This window comes from Fomitopsis serialis (assembly GCF_022376445.1).
Source record: "Fomitopsis serialis strain Sig1Antser10 chromosome Unknown B0H18scaffold_37, whole genome shotgun sequence".
NCBI lineage: Eukaryota > Fungi > Basidiomycota > Agaricomycetes > Polyporales > Fomitopsidaceae > Fomitopsis > Fomitopsis serialis.
The window spans coordinates 268,663-290,248 of NW_025954997.1; the positions used below are offsets into that span (position 1 = coordinate 268,663).

Consider the following 21,586-nt stretch of genomic DNA (forward strand, 5'->3'; position numbering starts at 1 on the left):
GCGAGGTCGTCCCATATCGCAATAGTGCTACCTTGCAGACCAATGGGCACGACGGTCAGGTCGTGCCGCAGCACGACAGTGCCGCCTTCCTGGCCTGCTATACATACGACGACCTGTGTGGTCGTCGATACATGTGCCAGCGTGGGCATTGGAGAAGGAGGCGGTGGCGAGTGGGATACGTCCACCAAGGGCGTACCTGCGTTTATTGAGCCTCTCTGCTCGTCTTTCAGGCTCGCCCCGCACCCTTCCCCCTCCTTCCTTTTCCTGATTTCCTCGCATTCTCCTCGCTCCGCGTTTCCCGTGGTTCGCGCAGCCTGGTTGCCTGGTGCTGGACTTGCACGCGGGTCGTGTGAGTCCTGGATCGTGCGGCTGGGCTGTGTGTCGCCAGAGCCGCGACGGGTGTCGCCAGAGTCATGAGACTCGAGAGGAGAGCCTCCTGAGTCAAGATGCGAGGCGCGAGGGCGGAGGGAAAGGATCGGAGAGTAAGGATCTGGCGGTCTTGTACCGCGAGGTGCCAGGTCGTCGGAGGGGTTGCCGACCGCGAGGTGGCGGTCGGTACTGACCGGTCGATCCTTCAGCTGAACCGCGAAGGGTTCAGCTGTCCAAAGACAGAGCGCGGCTCGCACTTCCGTTGGGAAGTGCGAACCGGGTTGGAACGCGGTTGCACGCGGGCGGTGGCTGCCAGTGTGGAGGTCGAGGTGGCGGTTAGCATTGAGAGGAGTACTTCCGGCGCTACCGCTGGGAGTGCTTGCTCTCGGCGCGTGCGCGTGACGCTCGACGCATTGAGCGTCGAGCTCGATGCTGGCCGCGTCGGGCACGTCGTCCGGCACGATAGTTGTATATTTTGAGTCGCGGCTCATTTCTGAGCACGCGACATGTGGATCTACGAGCAGAAGCTCGTCTACATCCGGGGATGCGACGTGAGGTCGCGTCCCTATGCCTTCCCGGGCGCAGGACCGAGTCATCTTGTCGGACAACTGGGACTCGGGCTCGGCGACGGCGGCGTCGACGAACCTAGCGCGTGCACCACTCTTGAGTGTGGTGCCGAGCTTGGTCGGCTCACTGGGAGCAATCGGAGACGGAGTCTCCGGACATCTCTGAGCAGTCTCGATGTCGGGCTCGATCTGCTCAGGACGCGACCCCTTGGGCTCAGACACGGGCTCAACAGCGGCAGCGCTGTCGATCTCGGTGCGCGCACCACTCGTCGGAGAGCTTTCCAGCTCCTGTGGCTCGGTTGGAACAGGCGGAGTCGGGTTCTCCTGGCAGCTCTGAATGGGCTCGACCTTGGGCTCGAACAGTTCTGCGTGTGCTGTGCGTTCGACCTCGCGGTCGGACGGTGCCTGCTCCGCGAGTGCTCCGGACGAGTTCTCGGGGTCTGAGAGCTCAGTCCGGCAGGTCGTGCGACGGTGACGTCTGGACTCGTTGTCCTGCTCCACGGAGCGTCTGAACGATGTGATATCATCATCTAGATGCTTCATCGAGTCATCGAGTGTCCGGAACCGCCTATCGGGGGTGGGTCGTGTCTCGACCGGGATACTCTTCAAGAACTTCGCAAAACTGTCAAGAAGTCCATCCACCTTCGCATCGACCTTCGCGCGGTGGGCCTCCCGAGTACTACGCGAGTGCTTGGGAGACTTGGTTGTCGATCCAGCCATCTTCTTGAGTGGTTGCGAAGTTGACTAGATTTGGATGTAAAGCATAGAAATTCGAAGTTTCCAGGTTGTTGCCTAGAGTAGATAGTCCCCAGAACAGAAGCTGTTCTGGAGCGCAAAAAAGTGTAGCGTCCCTTAATCCTCGGGCCCGGTATGCGCTGTACCCAGTCTCTATTCAGAGGGACTGTCTACACGTAGCATACATGGGGCGATGAGGATGGTAAAGGACTGAGGTCTCGTAGGTGCGCTGGCGCGCCATACGAGCCCTCGAACAAACAAGAACAATCATACGAGATAAGATATACCGTAACGGGAAGATCCGTTACAGGGGATTTGCGAGTGGGTTGCAGAGGCCCATCGACGACCTCGACGTCCGAGTCGGTGGAGGGAGTGAGTCGAGAGGGCGGGGAGCGGACAGCAGAGCGAGAGTGCGAGGGTGGTTGCCTGGGAGCCACAATGTGCCGACTGGCGGTAGTAACTCCAGGACGGCTGGCCACAGCAGCCAGAGGAGGCGCGTTGACTGCTTGGGCAGCCGGGCCGATGCGCTGCTCGCGGATGAAGGTCGCACGCTCAACCAGATCCACGCCTTCTCTGTCGAGGTGTGCTTCCTCATCAGCGACCTGTCGGAGCTCGTCGTCGATCTTTTCAACTGTGGCCGCATCACGCGAAACTCGCCGGCGTGTCAAGGCATTGCGACGCTTGTGTACCTCTCGTAAATTAGACACGTTGACTCGCATGCGCTCGACAAGGTCTCGTTCTTCGTCGCTAAGACGGTCGCTCAGGTATCGGAACCCCCGGAGGGGGCAATCTGGCATGGAACACTGCAGATTCAGTCAGATAAACAGGTCCTTAGGATGATTCGTGAGGTTACTGACCGTGGTGAACAGCCGAGCGACGTTTACATCGTTTGCATTGAGATACTGGAGTTGGACTGATGGCCCGTGGTTGCAGACGTCGAGATCGTATTGAGGATGACAAAGTTCTTCGGCGAACAGCTTGAGCTTTCGCTTGTAGAAGTTCTGCGAGGTGTTGGTAATCGGCGTCCGGGGCCCACTGGCCTGACTCAGAAGAGCTCGCGATGTTGACGAGCGGGTTTTGCGGCCCCGAGGAGTTTGTGAGTTTGACATGGAGGCGAGGGTGAGGGGCGTGTGTGGGCGTGCGCGAATAGTGCGCACCTTTTATACCCTCGCCGACCTATTGTTCGCATGCCCGATCCACCATTGTCGCTTTGTGGCAAGATTAGGGGTGTTGCCACGAAGCCACAGAAAGCTAAGCGAGCTTTGACCGGTTGAAGATCAACCAGGGGCGTGCCTCGCTTGGACCTAAGAGCCAAACGTGTGGCGCAAGGGGATAGCGGGGTCAAAGCGTCGGGAGGAGTTGGGCGGGAAACAGGGCTGAACATCGCAACGAGATCAAAGCGAGACTTTAGGGCGACTGGGGATGACAACAAGCTTGAACGATGTGATAATCAGTAAATAACAGCCTTTCACTTGGTACACTAGACACAATGTCGTACGTATTCTACAGCTACAGTACTCCGAAGCCTTTCATAAAGAAACATTACTTTCCCTTGCGATGGAGCGATGCGTAATCCTGCTTCCTGTGATGCGCTGTCAGCGAGTGAAGGTCTTCCTATAATGAACTTACTTCGCCCTCTTTGGACGACCCGAAGGCTCGTCCGGCATTTCTGCGTCCTCGGGGCTCCCTCTCTTTTGTCCACGCGCTGGCGCGCGGTGCTCGCCTTCCGGGGCCACAAGAGTGGCACGCCTCCCACTTGATTTCGTTTGGCGGCCTCGGCCCCGGCGCGATGTTCCCTTTTTGACAGCGCGGGGACCCTTTGTCTGGCCTTCAGGTTCGGCATCACCATGAGGCAGAGTATCCGAGGCAGTCGCGGATTCAGGTACGTGCGCATCGTGCTGCGCGGGCTCAATGGGATCGCCTGGTATCTTCTCACTCTGCTGGACGAGTTGCCGGTCGTGTCAACGGACATCAACCTCTGTGCTGTTCGCAGAGTGCAGTATATGACTCACCTTTCCGTCGTCTTCAGCCGCTGGTTCTTCACTGAATCCGTCTTGGAGCTGTGGCGGTTCGGCAGGCGCGGGCTGCGCGACGCCGGCGAGTTGGTCGACACCGAGACTGGGCTCAGCTCGCTCGTCCGCCATCGCTGGGTCATCGTTGGACCCGTCTTGCAGCGGCTGCGGCTCGGCGCCAGGACGCGCGACGTCGTTGAACTGGACGACGTCGACACTGAGTTCAGCCCCGGAGACCACGACCGCCCGTGGCGCCTCAACGCCGGGCGGGTGACTGATATCGTTCTCGGTGTTGTCGCGGCTAGCTGCGGAGTCTTCCGCGTGAACTGCTCCGCCCTCAGATGGGACGGGGACGTTACGCTGTGGCTGAGCGGCCACATGCATGGGTGGAGCGATGTCCTGCGGCGGTTGAGGGCCGCCCTGCGGGGGTAGATTACCGTGTGAGCTCTGATGCGGCTCATGCTCTCGGTCGCGACCATTGAGTACAGACAGACTCACCTCATTGCCGTCTGTGGGGTGTTCTACCCTTAGTACTCCCTCCGATGGGACGGGGACGTCTGGGAGTGCTTGAGGCACGTTCTGCGGGGGTTGAGGGCCGCCGGAGAGGTGATCCGTCTCCCGGGTACTTTCATGAGTTGCACTGGGCAGAGGCTCGGCGTGTTCCTGCGTTGCTGACCCAGACGCGGAAGCGTTCGCGGGACGGGGTGTGAGACCACCCGCGTCGAGCACGTAGTCATCCAGTGTCTTGATGAGGGGCTGGGTGACGACCCGCTGGGCAAGGTGGTCGCGCCCTCGTTTTCCGGCACTCATCCTGAGCAAGTCAGCCCAAACAAACAGAGAACAACGTAGCATACTTACAAACTACGGTTGGATGTTCCGTCCTCTCGCACTTTTCCCATGTACACAAAGATCTCGGCGCCCGTTTGTTCAACCCACGAATCAATGGCAGTGCGCATGCTCAGGCGCAGCCGAGCGAGAAGACTGTAAAGAGAGTGAGTCAGTGAGCAGGTTTTGGAGAACTGCGGCACTCACTCATGCTGCGTAGGTGCATCTTCTACCTCATCCTCTTCATCTTCGTCCCCGTCACTCTCCTCGCCGGCTGCCACACGAGAAGCACGTTCAGCCTTTTCTCTAGCCGAGGCTTCTTCATAGCGCTGCCATTCGTCCGGCTGGTTCAGTTTGAACTGCTCGAGATCGCGGTGATGGCCACGTTCAGCGCCTTCCTTCGGTCGCCTGGTGGAAGCTTGCCTTGAGCATCCACAACATCTTTGCCGACGCCAGGGTGGTCCCGAACGTATAAGTCGCGCGCACTCGAGGCGCGCGACCGCCGCGCTTTTGCGGGAGGCTGAGGTTGGAAACGGAGCAGCGCAGGGGCCATGTTTCTCTGCGCGTTGATCCACGCCTTATGGTTCTCAGCCCACCGGAGGATTCGCTGTTGGGCGACATCTTAGCATCGCATAGAACTTGGAAGGTAGAGACTCACCCCCGGCCTTCCATCGCACCGCTCTGCGCGCGCTTCTTCTGTCTCGTAACCCTGAAATTTGCCTTTCTTGTACACAGGCTTGAGGACTTGGGGATCGAATTCCTTGTCGAAGGCGATGGCGACGTCCTGGGCCACAGTCTTGTACTCGGCGTCCGGGTCAGCATCCCTCCAAGCGGCCACCATCTTGTTCACGAGCCATTGGTGCTGGTTGATGCCCTTGCGCGGGTCAACAACGCAAGCCAGACACTTGGGCGCGGCGCCGGAGTTCGTCATAGTGAGGCTAGTAGGTAATCGCGAGCGGGTACCAGTGGCGTGGTCCATGCTTTTTATATGTGACTTTCGCCACCGATCTCGGAGGCCACATCTGGACGAAAGCGGGGAACATTAGCCAACGAAAACAAAGACATAACGAAGCCACTCAGGGGCACGGGTAATGTCAAAGCGTGGTCCGCGGCGCGCCACACGCAGCCGACCACCCGAGGTCTCGCAATGCAAGTGTTATGTTATTGACATGTTCGTTCTACTAACGCGCGATACAAGGTACATTACGGGAGCGGAGGGGTGACGAGGCGTACAGGTGGGCAGGGCAGGCGATGGAACTGTTCGGTGAAGCTCTGTACGTAGAACCGGATCGCTCGCACCTCAATATCATCGAACACATGCGTCTTCTCACATGTCGCGATAGCGTCCTTGTCAGCCCGTAACGACTCCGGGAAATTGGGCCACAAACTCATGACGTCCACGAAGGCACGTAAGTTTCCGCGACGACCCAGCCAGCCGTCCTGACCAGCGGCGAACCAACAATACACGGGCTCGCCTACGTCAACCGTCGTGACGGCGGACTGCTGGGATGGCGTATGCCAGACACTAGAAACGACCTGTTCGCGCTCCCACTTGCGGAACGCATCGCCCGAGTAATCGACCAGGCGGCTGTCGAGCGCTCTGAGTTCGCAGCGCCAATTGGCTTCGTAAAGCTCCCAGATGACGAGGCGAAGGTACTCCTCGTCGGTTTTTGCCCGGTCAAGGCTCACCTCGACACCTCGGTACATCGCATGTTGGGTGTCTGTGTAGGACACCAAGCCTCCGCCCTTCGCAAACAGTGCGCGGACAGCTTCCCGTCGTTCAACATGCCACTCCGGCTTGCGGTCCCCTGCCGTTGAAGCGCTCTGAGCGTCTCCGTTCGACGGCCCTTGGTCGAGGGCTAGACCATTCCCCAACCGATCAGATTGAGGTCCGATGGCCTGCTTGGTATTCTTCCGCTGACGCTCTTCGATGGCATCGCAGTTATAATCTCCGTAAAGGGCGTGGCGCCACTCGGCGATTCGCAATGGCGCCCCGTCAATCGAAGAATCAATGAGTCGGAGCTTGCAGAACTGCCATATCCGGGCAAAGTTATGGAGGTATCGGGCTTTGTTCGTCTTCGCGTTCTCGATCACAAAAGGCGGGGGCAGAAAGTATTCGAGGGCGACCGGTGGCGGAAAGGGCAAGGGGGAGACCCCGGTCAAAGCGGTGCGCCAGTTCGGGCTAAGCTCGACGACGTCAGTGCTTGGTGGCTGGAAGGTTGTGGCTGGATGGGGCTCTGATGGCTTTGCCCCAGACCGCTTGCCCCGAGATTTGTGGCCCCTTTTCTTGCTGTTGTGCGTGGTCGGGCGCACGTCGTGGGGCTTCGGGAGCACAGTAAAGGCTCCATCGTCTCCCTTGAATCGCTTCGCGTCTCGCTCTACCTCCTCCGTGCGAGCCACAGCGTGGAGCTTCGGCAATGCGGACGAGCAAAGCAAGTTGCTAACGAACAAGACCGATGGTTGCGTCCACTTCCCGGGATCTTGATGGGTCCCGTCGGGGTCGTACCATGATTTGGGGACCCTGGGCCACGCTGGGCTCGAGTTGAGCGTTTGTGACCACCTGCGGGGCTCCACGACCTTCTGTATGATGACGTCGCGCGTCCACGGCTGTATGAGCCAAAACGGAATCCCCAGGCGATGCAAAAGCTGGGCGGCAGGCACCGAGCGCACAAAGGCGCCGAGAACTGGAAGGATGCGGTAACGTTGGGACTTCGCGTCGGCCATACGCGCGGCGACCTCGTTGTGATAGATAGTGAGACCGCAGAGCTCCAAGATGAGGCGGTGCGCCAGGCGGCCGGTGACAAGGGCGTGGAGGCGAGTAGTAGGCAGCGTTTTGAGGTGTTCTACAGCACTTCTCAATAAGAGGGAGAGAACCGTACCGAGCCGTATATCCACCAAGGCCTGTCCAAACCATGCGAGCCGGTCACGACTCTGAGCCGAGCGTTCCGCGTCTTCGTATCGAGCAATCACTGAGGTCGCGATGTCGCTCAGCTGTCCAAGTACGTCCGCATTGAAGAACCCGAAGGCGGATATGCCGCAAGACTTGTCTTCTTCCCAAGCGTAGTATCCGAACCCGTCGTAGACCTGGTCTCCTGGAGCCCAGGGCGAGCCTCTAGTTGGGATGCACGCATGATGTATCGAGTTCGTGTTGTACAGTTGCGGCCATCGAGTATATTCTTGGGGGCCCCATAGGCCGTCCTCGAACGTGACGATATGGTGTTCCGAAATCCGCGGGAATTCCGGGATCCAGTTGGCGTATGGCGTCGTAATGATATTGCAGCTGTCGCCAGTGTCGGCGGCACACAAGCCGTCAGTCGGTTTAATGGGCTGGCGCCATTCTGCCCTCCAGGCCGGTAAGCCAAGTTCGGAGTCAGCATCGAAAATCACGTACGTTCGCGGGGCGTTACAGTCAGGACGAAGTCGGTGGTACCGGTAGGACGGTCGAAGTTTGCGTCAGCCATCCCGCCGCAACAAGCCTGAACGAAAGTACGGTCAGTCGAGGACCAGAAAGTTCAAGTTGCATTGCACCCACAAAGACAAGACGCAGTGAGCGATTGGCGCAGCTCGTGGGCAATCGACTGGGGTCAGACTATCCGCGCATGGCTGCGTGTCAGACACGCCCGAAAGAGCGAAGAAACTGGACGCACCGATCAACTCCCAGGAAATGCAAGAGTCTGAGTGTAGGTAATTCGTCTTGAAACGGCGCGGCCTGAAGGCGTGTAATGAACGCTCAGTAGTTTGCAGCGACCGAAATAAGTATTGCCGTACGCACGGCGAGGTCCTTAACTTTGTCGAGCCACAGAGTGCTCCCGCAGCGATGCCTCGACTGGTGTTGATGCGAACGCTAAGTTACTGAAGGACGGCTTGGGCTTCACCGGATTCCAGGACGACGTATTCTCGACTGGCAGGTCGGCCGTGAGGTGTTGTAACGGAGGAGGGTGGAGGGAAGTGCCGGGGCAGCAGATATACCGCGCCCTGGCCAGTGTCGCGCAGGAAGATCGCAATCTAACCCGTTTCGCAGATCACTGTGTTGAAGGACCCCAAGAGATGTCGAAGAAGCCCAAGAGAGTAAGCAGGGAGGTGCAATTGAACACCGTGGAAGCTAGAGGTCGACGAGGAGAGCGTCACGGTGACCCACAAGAGGAAGTCGGACTTCGCATCGGAGAGATGTCCACGGGCGCCTGACCCGCAACTCTCACTCGCGCACTCGTCCTCTGTCTCCACCCCGCCGACTCTCCTTCCTCTCGAGCCCCTGCTGGTCCCTAGTGCACTCCCCTATGGCGTGTCCCCGGTTGTCCGCTTTGGTTTCGACCATGCGTTGATGACCGGGCGGGAAGCTCCTGTTCTTGACGAGCAGTTGAGCGACCCTGCTCGCCCGGCCTACAACACCGTATCCGCCCCGCCCGTCTCTCGTCTGTGTCGTGACCTTCAACCCGATGCCCCAATCCTCTTCGAATCCAACCTCGTTCAGGACGTCAACCGCCCACAGGTCGACCCCTTTACCGCTCACGAACCCGGTCGTCCGCCTTGGTTTCGACCATACGTTGATGTCCGGGCGGGAAGCTCCTGTTCTTGACGAGCAGTAGAGCGACCTTCATCAACATTCCGCCCCTCTATTCTCCAGGGCTCAACTATTTTCACCTGTAATCGCCAGTAACGCGGCGAACACTACTCGGAAGGAGCATATTGGTACCATGGTGCGTTTCGAACGTTCTCTTCATTGGGCTCTAGCTCACTGTATAACGGATACACAAGTGACTCCCGCTCCACCGCGACGAGACTGTCCCTCCATTCCCCCGGCCGGAGTGCGTTCACATCACACATGTCCGTAAGCCGACTCACAGTCTAGATCATTTCTCGTCAGACTACGCTCAGCATTGCAACATCCACCGAGTATCCCCTCAAATGCCCTGTCCCATCCGTGCGTACGTATCGTGTCAATGACCGCCGTTTCCACCAGTGCATTGATATCATAACACACGATCCAGCTACCGTCTCTGCGGCCGTCTGGTCATCTCGGACCCTATCACTACTCGCGTGATCCAACTTAAGGTACATCGCATTGTCATGAGCATTTGCCCCGTATTAACGACTCGTTTCGCGTCTAGTCAGACTCCGTTCTCTACCTACCGGCCACTGCTACGCGATGTCAAGAGTCCCCGGATCGTGCACTGATGAGTATAACGTAGTAGTTGTGGTATGCTAAGGCTCACCCCCACTTGCGCTGTCCGTATGTAGAACCCGTAGCCTGATCAGCCGTTGTAGTCGGTGAATGCGATGTGCCTACATGAACCGGGTTTAGTCTTAACAATGCGCCCCTGCGAATTGCGCTTTGACCGTCCCTGATGATTGTCCTGGCTCTCCAAGCCACTCGCCCCTGGCCCTTGGCGACGCGCGTCCCATCGCGATGCTTTGACCGCTCCGACCCTGGTCTCTGGTTGGTGGTGTGCATCTTACCTCAGTCTCTTCTCTGTCGCCACTCCCCCTTCCCTCCGCCCCGATGCCGAAAGCTAAACGCAAGAAGGCCGCACCATATGTATACGAGGACGACGGGGGCCAGTCGATACCTGATGGACCGGAGACCGTTTGGGTTAGCGGACAAGGGCAGGAGACAGTCGAGTACCTGTCGCCAGGCCTGCGATTCGAGAAGCGTGGCACTGCCAATACACGCACGACAGACCCACCACTTCCCTCGCTTCTTGCATATGCTGCGGAACTCGACGCCGACAGCACGATGCACGACCTACCGGAAGATCCTGTGCCTCAGGAAACCCCCGCCGCTGAAGAGGAGCCGAAGAACCGTGCCAAGGTAATGAGATACTGCAGTTGTTGCGACTGTGCCACTGACGAATGATACAGACTGTTCACGAAGCCATGTCTGACTTCCTGAACGACTGGGCGCAGAAACTGCTCGACATCTTCCGGAGCCACGAGATCGACCCGAACGTTGGCAAGCCATGTTACGAGTGCCACTCACACGACGCGATCTTTCGCTGCACGGACTGTTTCAACAGCCCCATCTTCTGTTGTGAGTGTATCGTCGCCGGCCACAAATGGAATCCTCTCCACCGAGTGGAGCGATGGAACGGCTCGTTTTTCGAGCGCACTCACCTCTCGGACATCGGGCTCGTCTTCGCGCTGGGCCACTATGGGGAAGCATGTCCCACGACCTTCGACGAACCTCCGAGTCAGCTCACCGTCGTGCACACGACAGGCTTATGCACGTTGAACGTGCAGTACTGCCACTGTCTCAAGGATGGTCACAAAAGAATGCCACGCCCCCTGCAACTGTGGGACGCGGCACTGTGGCCGGCATCGTTCTCTCGGCCCAAGACCGTGTTTACCAGCCACGCACTCCGCTTCTTCACGCAGTTGACGTGCCAGGCCAAGACATCCGCACACGACTTCTACGGGACGCTACGGAGACTGACCTCAAACGCGTTCTTTGACGATGTGAAGGTATGTATTTCTCATGCAACACTTCATCGCTCGCTGACTTCAAACCAACAGGACCGTTATCGCGAGTTCATGACAGCACACCGCCACTACCATTACCTCCAGACACTCAAACGGTTTGGAGTGATGTTCGACGTAAGCTCGAACCCGGCTGTCTTGCCGTGCGTTGCCCAGCGTGTCCACAACCCGGCGTCAACATGGACCCGATTTGGAAGGAACGCCCTCAATCGGAACGATACAAGGACGCGCTGCATTATGCCAAGGATGGAAATTTCCATCTGAATCAGCATGACAAGAAGATGGACCGTGACGACTTCCCTTTGACGAACGGGGCGCAGTACTATGTGGACACTGACGAGTACGGCGAGTTCCTCGACAAGACTAAGGTTTACGAAGACGTTCAAGAGGAAACGACTACGTGCAGTAATTTCAACGCCCTCTCCGAACGGTACAAGGGCAAGATCAAGACGGGACAGGTCGCTCTGTCATGCACTCGCCACGGTTTCGTCATTCCGTGTGGCACTGTAGACTTACACATCGGCGAACGTTATGCGAACGTCGATTACGCGACGCTCTCTGGTCTTCGTTGGTACTACTCGTTACACCTGCTAATCGGATCATACGACGTAAACTGCAAGTACGGTATCAAGTGGTGGGATCGCCTCAAGAGGATCGCGTCCATCCTGCCTCATGTCCCTGGGGTCTCAATTCCGCAGGAGGCGTGGCCGATAATTCAACGCTGCGTCCCGAAGTGGCATCTACCGTCACACACCGGCCTATGTCGGTTCCTCTTCTCATTCTACTACACCCCTGGCGTCGGAAACACGGACGGCGAGGCGGTCGAGAGGCGTTGGGCTGCCATGAATGCCATTGGTCGATCCGTTCGCGAAATGGGCCCGGGGCATCGGCAAGACGTTATTGATGCGCACAACTCCGACTTCAATGCACAGAAGACCTTCAAAATAGGTGAGTGCATTGCCGGACTCTAGTATGGCACTCATCGACGCCATTCTAGCCCGGCATTTAGAGGCTAAGCTCAAGGATGCACTAACAAACCTGACCGACCACCAGATAGAACTGGATGATCTGGAGACCACGCTCACGTTAAACCGACGTCCGCTTGCTGAGTGGAAAGCCGCTGAAACCGAGTACGTGGTGCAAATAACGGATCCAACAATTGATCGACACAAGATCAAGATCCCGTACCAGGTAGCGGTTGATGAAGGTGAGTCGCATGTTGAGTTGAACGGGCCCTGAGCTCAACGGGTTTAGCACCATCGACCCAAGACATTATCGCACGACTCAAGGAGGAGGATGCAGCCGAGCGCGACGCCGAGATGGATAGACGAGGGGTGAAGCGGAAGGCGGCGGATATGGAAGACGAGGCAGGGGCAGTGACTGTTCGCAGGCGAGGTCTGGGTGACCTTCTCTTGGATGCGATCACACTGGAACATCAACAGTGAGTGAATACGACGACTGGCTGTCTATGGATAGGTGATGGGTGAGAACAGGGAGACCTTAAAGAGGAAGGTTCGAGAATACGAGAAGGAGGCATCATCCGAGTTGTACAACGAGATCAACAATGAACGGGACAAGCTCCATGCCAAGCAGCAAGACTGGCTGATGTGGCAAGCCCAAGTGATGGGCGCGACGTTGCTAATCCTGGAGGAGGAACTCCGCGACTGCGAGTGGCCAAGTCGTACCATTGTTGATGCAGAGGATGTCATTCTGCTAATTCCCTCCGCATACCCCCAACCCGTTCGCAAGCACGCCCTCTTCCGACGTTTCGTGTCGGCTGAGCGGCGCCTCCGCGTGGCTCATGCCGAAGACCTCCTAAAGAAAATCCGGCAAAAGCTTCATTTCGAAGCGTTCTTTCGTGCACAAAACGCGGGCTCGTATGGTCAGCAAGCCCACACAAGGTACGCCAAGTTGAAGGAGACCGAGAGGGCGAAAATCCAGTCGCTACGACAGGAGTACGAATTCACCAGGACAAGGGTCGTTCGACTGGCCTCGGCGGAGGATCCTTGCTCATTGGAACCTCTGACAGAGCAGCAGTGTCGCCCGCCAGTCATTGCCGATGAGAACACAGGTCGCCGAAATGAGCGTGTCTCATGGCTTTGGCGGGACAACACATACCACGGCGCCGGAGCATTGGACAAGTGGGCGCTAGAAGGTGAGTCTCTGCAATAGCACATGTCGAACGCACGCTGACGTTCTTCATGCAGCGGCGCGCGTCGAGTGGTTCCGGGCCAGTGCACGTGTATCGAGATGGACGGAAGAAGTTGCACTCGTGAAGGCGGAGATGCAGCGAGTGCAACGATTCTTTCAGCACTCGAAGGAGACGTGGGACAAGCGTGCCAAGCAGCTGTGTACGACCATCAGCGAGCATGGTGCGGCTGCATATGCTGCGAGGTATGTGGATCACCATTACCCTTCTGCTAAGACTCACTGGGAAGCACTAGGCAGGCAGCCATGTACTCTCGGCTACTAACTGAAGCACGAGCAAGATTTCCGGAGTCGGAGCATGTGGGCCTAACCACCACTGCACCAAATGCAGTGGTATGACAACTTCATAGACTCCAATGTATACTACCTGTTGTACTACAAGTCGCGCTAATTTGACCACTATAATCGGCACTATGTCGTACACTATAGTGTAAGCTAATTGTCAGGGCTAATGTGTGCACTAGGGATCGGGGTACGGCACGCACTAAAAGGCGGGATAAGTGTCGCGCTATAAATTACACTACCTATTTGGGTAACTCGTAGGCTACCTGTCGGGGCCCCTGGAGCTAGCAATGGAAGGATGCGGACAATATTAGTGGACGAGGAGTGGCGGGCAAAGTATGTTATTTGGACAATATTGTCGGTCAAAGGTATCTTGCCAGGTGAAACTATTGGAAGACGACGATGACGAGATCATGGAAGATCTCTCGCAGCCACACGCACCATCATCGGACAAGGGAAAGGAGAAGGAGGGAAAGGGACGTACTGAGCCGGCGAAGACAGAGCCCCAGAAGCGCGTCCCCCGACAGAGCCAAGTCCAGGCCCAAGTCGATCCGTGGAACGTCCTCGCCAAGGCCCTGAATGCCCCAGTAACTCTGCCAGTGGGCGAGATCTTCGGCATTTCGAAAGAAATGTCAGCTCACCTGCAGGAAGTGTTGAAGCCAAAAGCACCCCCGAAGAATATCGTTGCGGCTGCATTTGGTCCTCGATCGAAAGGGGCCCTCATCTACCTTCGAATGGAAGTGGACGAGAGGCCCGTCACTGCCATCATCGACACCGGATCTCAGCTCAATATCGCTAGTCGCAAACTATGGAAGACGCACCTCAATCGACCGATGGACATCGCCCGCTTGTGTCAGATGAATGACGCGAATGGGGGGGCCGGAGCCCTCCGTGGACTGGTCGAGAACGTGCCCTTGACGTGCGGAAACGTCCGCACGATTGCCAACCTGTACATCGGTGAGCGCGTCCCATTCGACTTGCTGCTCGGACGTCCCTGGCAGCGAGGAAACTACGTCAGCATCGACAAACGAGCAGACGGAACGTACCTCATGTTCAAGAACCAGGACCTCGAGACGCAGCATGAGATCCTCGTCACACCGGACGGATACGACCCGGCTTGGTCATACGAGCCAGCGGTGTGGTACGCCGAGGACGGCGCGAGGACGGACGACCCCGGTCTTGCGTTAGCACCCTCGAAAGTGCTCTCCTGCACTAGTGCAAGGACCCCGACCTACGCTGAAGAATGGTTAGCGGGTAAACGGCTGGGAGTGGACATACTGTACGATGACCTACCGTCCAGATGGATCGGCCATGCAAGGATGTTCCAGCACCCCAATACACTAGCTGCACCCTCGGAGACTCCCCCGGAACGACTGAATGTTCCCCGGAATGCACTAGTGGGCCAGGGCATGCCAACGAAGGGGTCCACCGTGGAACCTAGGACAAAAGCATCGTTAGGAGGTGATAGGAAGGGCGGCGACGTACCGAAGTCTTGGAGCCCGACGGCAACCCCGGGAATTGGCCCGACACCCTCGATTGAACGGCTGGGTGCGAGCGTGACACAGGCCGACCAGGACAAGCCACCTAGTCAGGTGAACGAAGCCGGACGAGACCGCGAGATACGTGCCGTGACGCGTCTACCTCAGGGGTTCACGCAGTCAGTACGCGACGCGCATCGGAATGAGCAAGCAACGAGCGAGACGCACCCGTGTGGAGGTCGCATCCACCAGTGTGCACCGTGCCCTACAACGCGCCTCCGAGCTCACAGACAAGGCGCGTCCGCGAACGTACCTACGCGCATTCCCGCCGCCACTCAACACGACGAAACGGAGGATGGAACGTTAGTGGGAGCCAAGAAACGTGACCGCGACGCACCGAATCAACAGAACGTAGTGGCCACCCTAGAAGCTAACATTGCGCCCTCAAGCGAACGCACTGTACGCCTCGCCGACGGCAGCTTTGCGGCACAACCTAGAGAGAAGAGGAGCATAGGAGAAGATAAGCAAGCCGGCGACTTACCTGACCTCAAAGATGCAGCACCACAACTGCACGGGACTACGGACATGCTCGCGCCGCTGATATCGCTCCCGTTCGGAATGGAACGACCTGCGAAAGACGCGTTAGCAAGCCGACCAACGACCGGCACTCACCAAATCAACAGAAACAGCGAGGCGATCTACGCACCTAGTTCCACGCCCTCAAACTCGCAAAGCACCCGTCCCGACCCTATCGAACGTTCTGCGCACGATCCGCCGCTCCACCAAGGCCCCGCCGATGTATTGAAGCGCGTATTTGACGAGTTGGTCACGCTAGCCCGAGAAGGGATAGATCCAGAGGACGAGACAGGAGTGGGAGGGCGTGACCGGAAGAAAGCAAGGCGCGTCAATATTGCAGTTGATAGGGACCCGAGGCAGTCAGTGGCACTCAGAAAGAAGAAGACGCGAGCAGAGCAGCGTAGGAAACAGCAAAGCAGGGAGAGGTTGAGAAGCAGAGCCGGCGAATTAGCCAGGAAACGAGCGAGACGACCACAGACGGAAGTGCCGGCGGGAACGCGCGTTTCCGACCGTGCGGAACCGTGCAATCGAGACCCGGACTTAACGGAGTCCACTCGCCCGGGTCACACCACATCCAATTGCGATCGGGCGCCCGATCCACTAGTAACGTGCGTCGCTCGCTCTCGTGCCACGTCCACTACGCCCGCCGACTCCACCACCCCCGGCTCCGGTCATGAGGGCCACTCCCTCGACCTGTCAAGCGCACGCACCACCAAGATCGGACGAGGAAGGATAGCAGGGGAAGCGGGAGTTAGGCAGGGGAGCAGGGATGCAGGTGAGTACACCTGCTGGCCGTATAAAGAACTCGGGCCACGTACCTTGGACGACCCATCCCCCGCCTCTGGACGGATCCACTCGCCCGCCATGCCGCCTCAGCGTCGCGGACTTCTCGCCAGATACTCGGCGGCCCCGGTCCTCGTTCAGCCGTCCCCCATCCGCTCGGTTCTCTCAGTGCCGCCCGACCTGCCGCGCGGGTACCTCCCGCCGCGGGACATCGAACGCATTGTGGACTTCGACAACCACCACGGCCGTGGGCCTAGCGCTGGCTCGATGGTCCTCTCGTCCTCGAACTGCACCATCCAACGCGCCTACAATGAAACCGACGGGGCCCAACGATTGGTCTTCCACTGCCAGAACGGAGCCCTCGCATTCCAGCACGCGAACCAACGCAGCACGGGTGTCGCAAGCTTCACCGGGACCGTCTACGGGGGGAGCCGCGTCGACCGCGCTGATGAGCCCTTAGCTCACCTACCCACCGAAAACGCCATTTACGGTCAATACAACAGCACACTAAGTCAGAACGGTCGACGCACTGTCCGTCCGTTCGAGGGAACCGCCCGATGTTCGAAGCTCAAGCGTCAATGTTCGGAACCCTTAGTGGCAGAGGCGAGCGGTTTAGAAGTGTCGCTACATTGGTAGGACTCCGGGGCAAGTACATGGCTACGTCAAACTAACTAGTGACGGCCTCGGCAACTCTCGTATCTATGTCCTCGACCTCCACACCCATGACCACCACCCCTACCCCTACGAACAGACGGACCGGCGTTGAAGCTACGGTCAGTGTTGACGCGCTCGAGCAGGCTTTCGAGCAACCCGACGAGGGTGCCGTGCGTGCGGCGCTGGTCAACTGCGATGTTGTGAATCGCTCGACCCATGGACTCGAGGTTGTCGGGCAGCTGGCGAAAGTCGGACAGGATCAACGACTCGCGCTGATACTGCGGGTTCGCGAGAGGACGACGCTCGGCCTGGTTGACTTGTTCGAGCAGCACCAAGGTCTCGGACCACGCGATCGTAGGGTAGGGCGAACCTAGGATGTCCCCTGGTTGCCATCGCGGTGAAAGACCTCGTCGAGGTAACGCATCAACTCGTCGATCTCGGGGAACGACCTAGGAGCAGGAAGCGTATCGTTCGCTAGCAGGATGGCCCGGCTGCGGGACTCGAACAAGAATCGCTGTTCGAAGGTCGGTTCGATGGTTCGAACGATAGTCTAAGTTCGGAGGCACGTACAATCATCCAACGGACTCCGTGGGCCCAAGCCAGCCACTCTCCGGGACTGTTGGCATCGTATCGCAGCTCGACAAGTCCCTCGGTCTTGAGGACCTCTAGGAGGCGGTAGTAGCGGGCAGCATACGCTTCGGAAGTTGGGTCGAGGTGCGGCATGTTCGTGTAAGTCAGGCGAACTCCTGCAGCTGTCTCATATCTTCGAGGACTGTCACCGGCTCCGGTTATGACCTTCGCCGTTCGGGGACGGTCGCCCGTTATGCGGAACCTGCGGAAGGCCGAGTTGGATTCTCTCATGTGTTAGTAGGTCCGGGTCGAGCATTGTGACATTCTCCGATTGGCTGCTTTCCTTATCTCTTTCATTCATCATGTCTTGTATTTCTCTTGGCTCTCTTGGTCTTCGGACCGTATTTTCCTGTATATACTCTGGGACTTGTTCCCTTCGAATCTGGGAGACCCCCTTACCCTCTCAATCTCACCTCGCACCGGCGAGGTTCGTCAGTCAGCCAGTACGTTCGAAGTCAGCAAGTTCGCCAGTCAGTCAGTACGTTCGAAGTCAGTCAGTCAGTTCGCCAGTACGTTCGCCAGCTCGTAGTTGCCCCGAGAGACTCTACACTTCTTCTCCTGCCGTCGCTCGCCTTCCTTGTCACCGTTCGTTCGACACGTCTGTCGAGACTCCCCCTCCTACCTTCGAGGCTTAGCCCTCGTCTTCGAACAGTCTTCGACATCTTCGAAGCTCTCCCACGTCGTTCGGAGTCTTGTCCGTCCTCCTCCTTCTTACCTAGACCACTGTACAGTCCCCCGTACATCTCATAGACGCAGAGGCCTCGCATACCACTGCTCGACCTCACGGTTGGGTTTTGTGTGGCTATTGTGTTCTTTTCGGTCGCGTCAGCGCTACCATCCCTTCCTCGCACCCTCACTCTTCTCGAGGCCACCGTCCCCGATCGCAGCCTCAAGCACGAACGGATACCGAAGGCGCAACCTTGTGCGTCCGGATTGCTGGCCGCCCAGGCCCCCATCTTACAGCCATGCGAACCAGAGGAACGCCAACGTAAGTGGCACTCACGCTCGTGAGCCGGATACTCACACTGACCGACCTGGCCAGTACGCGTATGCGGATGCCCTGCGTGCCACTCCCATGCGCCCGGCTCCGTTCTCAGACGCGTGGCGTGCAACGCCCATGCATGTAGAACCACCCCCGGCTGCGCCGATGCACAGCCTGGAGGCCACAGCACGGGCCTTCGATGAGGCCTGGGCTTTTGGTCAGTACGCAGGGCAGCCAGCACGGTTCCCCGCACCCTACTGCGAGACCACGCCCAACACCCTCCGTCCGATCCTTCCACGCCCCACGACTAGCGACACGCCTCCGACGATCGATCCCCGCCGTGTGCTGAACAGCCTCGGCGTCCAGCACCCTCTGTACTCGACTGGCGCCCCCGCCCCTCAATCGCCACTGCAAGGCATCACCGAACGCACCCGGACCCTGACACTCGTCGACGAAGGCGCGGTCCTGCGCACGGAGGTCGACGCTGCCGACGCTGCGGCAGGCCCTGCGCCCTCGACCCCTCGGTTGTAGTGCCAGCCCCACCTCCTACCCCGGTCGGGCCAGCTTCCACCTCGCAGCTCAGCCCGGCCGTGCCCATCGCATCCTTGCTCGCGCCTGCGCTCGCCGACAAGACTCGCTCGCCAACACCGCCTCGCCAGGACTCGCCTCAGCTCCAGTACCCTGAGAGCAGCGCTAGCAGCGCCTCGCCGCCACGCCCCTCCTTCGTGCCTGGCATCCGGGCGGCTCAAGCGTCTCCCGCGGACGACATGGACACGGACTCCGATGTCGTCCTCGTGGAACGCTCGGGCCCGTCGTCAACCCTGGCTACTGCCGGGAACACGCCCGATACCTCCGACTCCGAGGGCTTCGAAGGCGTCAACCGGCCAGCGAAGGACCACTTCAGCCCGCCTCCGGAGGCTGAAGAGCTCGACTCGGACACGGTGATCATCAACATCGGAGACCTCCCCAAAGGAAGACCGCGCGTCCCGGTCATCGCGCCGCCTGCGGCCCACTCCCCTACGATGCGCGAGTGCATCGAACGGATTCGCGAGGAATACGAACCCCGGAATGAAGCCCTTACTTCCTCGTACGACACGGACCGAGACGCAGAGACGTCTGCTCAGGTACGTCCGCGTCCGAACATGGTGATCCTGCTTCGGAAGCTGACGTCCGCAGTGCGCACTCGAATCCGCTGCACATCCCATGGACAAATACACCTGCGATTACGTTCGCATCGCGCTCGTCAAAACCTACCGTGCCGTCCGCGCTCGTGCTCGCCGTGACTACGCTAAGGGGCCCTCCACCTCGAGCAGAAGCTGAAGGCCGACCTAAGGCCTCGCCGCCAGACAGCCACACGCGGGCGCAAGCCTGCCAAGGCAAGCGAGTCCTTTCGGGGCAACCAGCTCTTGCACCGGAAGGAGCGCGACGACCTCGGTAAGCTCCGGGACTACTTCGCTCGGTATCGCACTGCTGACTATCAGCGCGGCGGTATTGACGACACCGACACTGTACTCCGGCTCATCGACACGGCCCTGGAATTCGACGCGGCCCGCGAATACTCGCTCGTCCTATGCACTCGATGCACGCGCGGCGACTTCGGTGGTCCAGGCGAGTATCCGACCCATCAGTAGGCGCGAGCTCGAGGTCGCATGCACGCTCCTGTACGTCGTAGAGCCACCGCGTGCGCACCCACAAACTAATGTCTGCTCGCAGCCGACTAGCTTGTGGCGAAGATATCTTAGACGACTTCATGTAGGTGATGGCTACTGTTCCTTCGACTCTTACTGTATAAATTTGGTTACGATCTCGTTCTCGATAAGTTCAATTTGCGTCTGTAGCGGCGAGTCCGCCCCTTGTGCTCGATCTTGTACTTCTATGACTTGTCTCTCTACGTTTCGATGTGTTCATGTTTCGGCTGTGTTTTCTTATGATTTGATTCCCGACTGCCTCGTATGTACTCTTCTTACTGTACCGAGCTCCCGACTTCTCGACTCGCCGAGTGTACGATATAGCGTAGAAAACCCCACGAAAAGCACTGAATATACTGGTTATACTCGGTACTTGTATGTGGGCATGCTTGGTGACGACTTGGGTAGTCTCTGGCACCACCAACAGAGAGACTTAGCTGGACAGCTTATGACAAGACCTGGTACTGGGCAAATCAACTCACTCGAATACGAAGCACTCTGTCCTCTCCAACGACTTGCTCACAACCTCGCGACACTCCCCTTCCGAAGCCTGCTCGCGCGCCCAGTTCGGTTGCCACCACTCGACCTAGGAAAAACACAAGCAAGTCAGTGCAGCCCAAGTGTCTCAGGCCCGGAGCTCGGCGGTCCTACCTTCGGGTGTTTCGTAGGACTTATCACACTTAGCGAGACTGCAGAAGATGACTCCAACATAGTCGGGGCGAGAGACTCGACCTCGTTAGCGCGCGCGCTCAATTTGGAAGAAGGCAAAGAGCTACTTTCCTTTTATGGTAGTGATGTCCTCGCTGCTTACAAACGCGTCGACCGACGAGTAAAGCCAGTACCTGGCGTGTTTCCAGAAGATGCACGAGTGGAACGACGGATCCCTGGAGACCCGCTGGCATCTTTAGTGCCACTCCCAGTGCATCCACCCAACTTCACGGCTGGCACACGCCTCAATGAAGAAAACCTCGAAGCAATGGATATCAATCCAAAGGGCTTTCTCTGGCATGAAGAGGAAAAGCTATTCAAGCATATCCTTAAGCTTAACGAGAATGCACTAGCCTTTGAAGAAACACAACGCGGTACTTTCCGAGAAGACTACTTCACACCCTATATTATTCCGGTAGTCCCGCACGAGCCATGGGAATTCGCAAATATTCCCATTCCACCAGGCATTAAGGAGAAAGTCATTGCACTACTCAAGGAGAAGATATCGGCAGGAGTGTATGAGCCTAGCCAATCCTCATATCGCTCAGATGGTTCTGCGTAGTCAAGAAGAAGGCAAGCTGCGAATTGTCCACGATCTACAGCCCTTGAACAAAGT

General features: G+C 58.2%; 8 protein-coding genes across 8 annotated transcripts; 4 read left to right on the plus strand and 4 right to left on the minus strand.

Moving 5' to 3' along the window:
• Positions 1-23: 23 nt before the first annotated feature.
• B0H18DRAFT_1010330 (uncharacterized protein) lies at positions 24-1,872 on the minus strand. Its single transcript, XM_048028908.1, has 2 exons — positions 197-1,872; positions 24-113 (listed from the first exon to the last, which is right to left on the minus strand). Exons 1-2 carry the CDS (start codon positions 1,653-1,655, stop codon positions 28-30), a joined length of 1,545 nt encoding a protein of 514 aa, XP_047892953.1. The 5' UTR covers positions 1,656-1,872; the 3' UTR covers positions 24-27.
• B0H18DRAFT_1119618 (uncharacterized protein) lies at positions 1,841-2,779 on the minus strand (the record flags this gene model as incomplete). Its single annotated transcript, XM_048033963.1, has 2 exons — positions 1,841-2,473; positions 2,528-2,779. 2 exons carry the CDS (start codon positions 2,777-2,779, stop codon positions 1,841-1,843), a joined length of 885 nt encoding a protein of 294 aa, XP_047892954.1.
• A 433-nt stretch (positions 2,780-3,212) lies between these two features.
• B0H18DRAFT_1119619 (uncharacterized protein) lies at positions 3,213-5,438 on the minus strand (the record flags this gene model as incomplete). The annotated part of the gene is made up of 8 exons (XM_048033964.1): positions 3,213-3,252; positions 3,300-3,607; positions 3,683-4,102; positions 4,181-4,493; positions 4,541-4,663; positions 4,715-4,866; positions 4,944-5,114; positions 5,166-5,438. 8 exons carry the CDS (start codon positions 5,436-5,438, stop codon positions 3,213-3,215), a joined length of 1,800 nt encoding a protein of 599 aa, XP_047892955.1.
• A 272-nt stretch (positions 5,439-5,710) lies between these two features.
• B0H18DRAFT_1119620 (uncharacterized protein) lies at positions 5,711-7,968 on the minus strand (the record flags this gene model as incomplete). The annotated part of the gene is made up of 2 exons (XM_048033965.1): positions 5,711-7,845; positions 7,899-7,968. 2 exons carry the CDS (start codon positions 7,966-7,968, stop codon positions 5,711-5,713), a joined length of 2,205 nt encoding a protein of 734 aa, XP_047892956.1.
• A 586-nt stretch (positions 7,969-8,554) lies between these two features.
• On the plus strand, positions 8,555-9,083 carry B0H18DRAFT_1119621 (uncharacterized protein; the record flags this gene model as incomplete). The annotated part of the gene is made up of 2 exons (XM_048033966.1): positions 8,555-8,575; positions 8,610-9,083. 2 exons carry the CDS (start codon positions 8,555-8,557, stop codon positions 9,081-9,083), a joined length of 495 nt encoding a protein of 164 aa, XP_047892957.1.
• A 1,298-nt stretch (positions 9,084-10,381) lies between these two features.
• Positions 10,382-11,952, plus strand: B0H18DRAFT_877344 (uncharacterized protein; the record flags this gene model as incomplete). The annotated part of the gene is given in 3 exon segments (XM_048040546.1): positions 10,382-10,966; positions 11,018-11,086; positions 11,104-11,952. 3 exon segments carry the CDS (start codon positions 10,382-10,384, stop codon positions 11,950-11,952), a joined length of 1,503 nt encoding a protein of 500 aa, XP_047892958.1.
• A 1,932-nt stretch (positions 11,953-13,884) lies between these two features.
• Positions 13,885-16,944, plus strand: B0H18DRAFT_1119623 (uncharacterized protein; the record flags this gene model as incomplete). Its single annotated transcript, XM_048033967.1, has 1 exon — positions 13,885-16,944. One exon carries the CDS (start codon positions 13,885-13,887, stop codon positions 16,942-16,944), a length of 3,060 nt encoding a protein of 1,019 aa, XP_047892959.1.
• Positions 16,945-18,667: 1,723 nt separating this feature from the next.
• Positions 18,668-20,205, plus strand: B0H18DRAFT_1119625 (uncharacterized protein; the record flags this gene model as incomplete). The annotated part of the gene is made up of 4 exons (XM_048033968.1): positions 18,668-19,101; positions 19,158-19,698; positions 19,751-19,834; positions 19,888-20,205. 4 exons carry the CDS (start codon positions 18,668-18,670, stop codon positions 20,203-20,205), a joined length of 1,377 nt encoding a protein of 458 aa, XP_047892960.1.
• Between the last annotated feature and the right edge of the window lie 1,381 nt (positions 20,206-21,586).

Excerpts from the sequence above, each read along its gene's own strand:
- B0H18DRAFT_1010330 (XM_048028908.1), bottom strand. The coding sequence starts at position 1,655 with ATGGCTGGATCGACAACCAAGTCTCCCAAGCACTCGCGTAGTACTCGG. Across the intron at positions 114-196 it reads GAGAGGCTCAATAAACGCAG|GTCGTCGTATGTATAGCAGG; the intron begins GTACGCCCTTGG and ends ACGACCACACAG.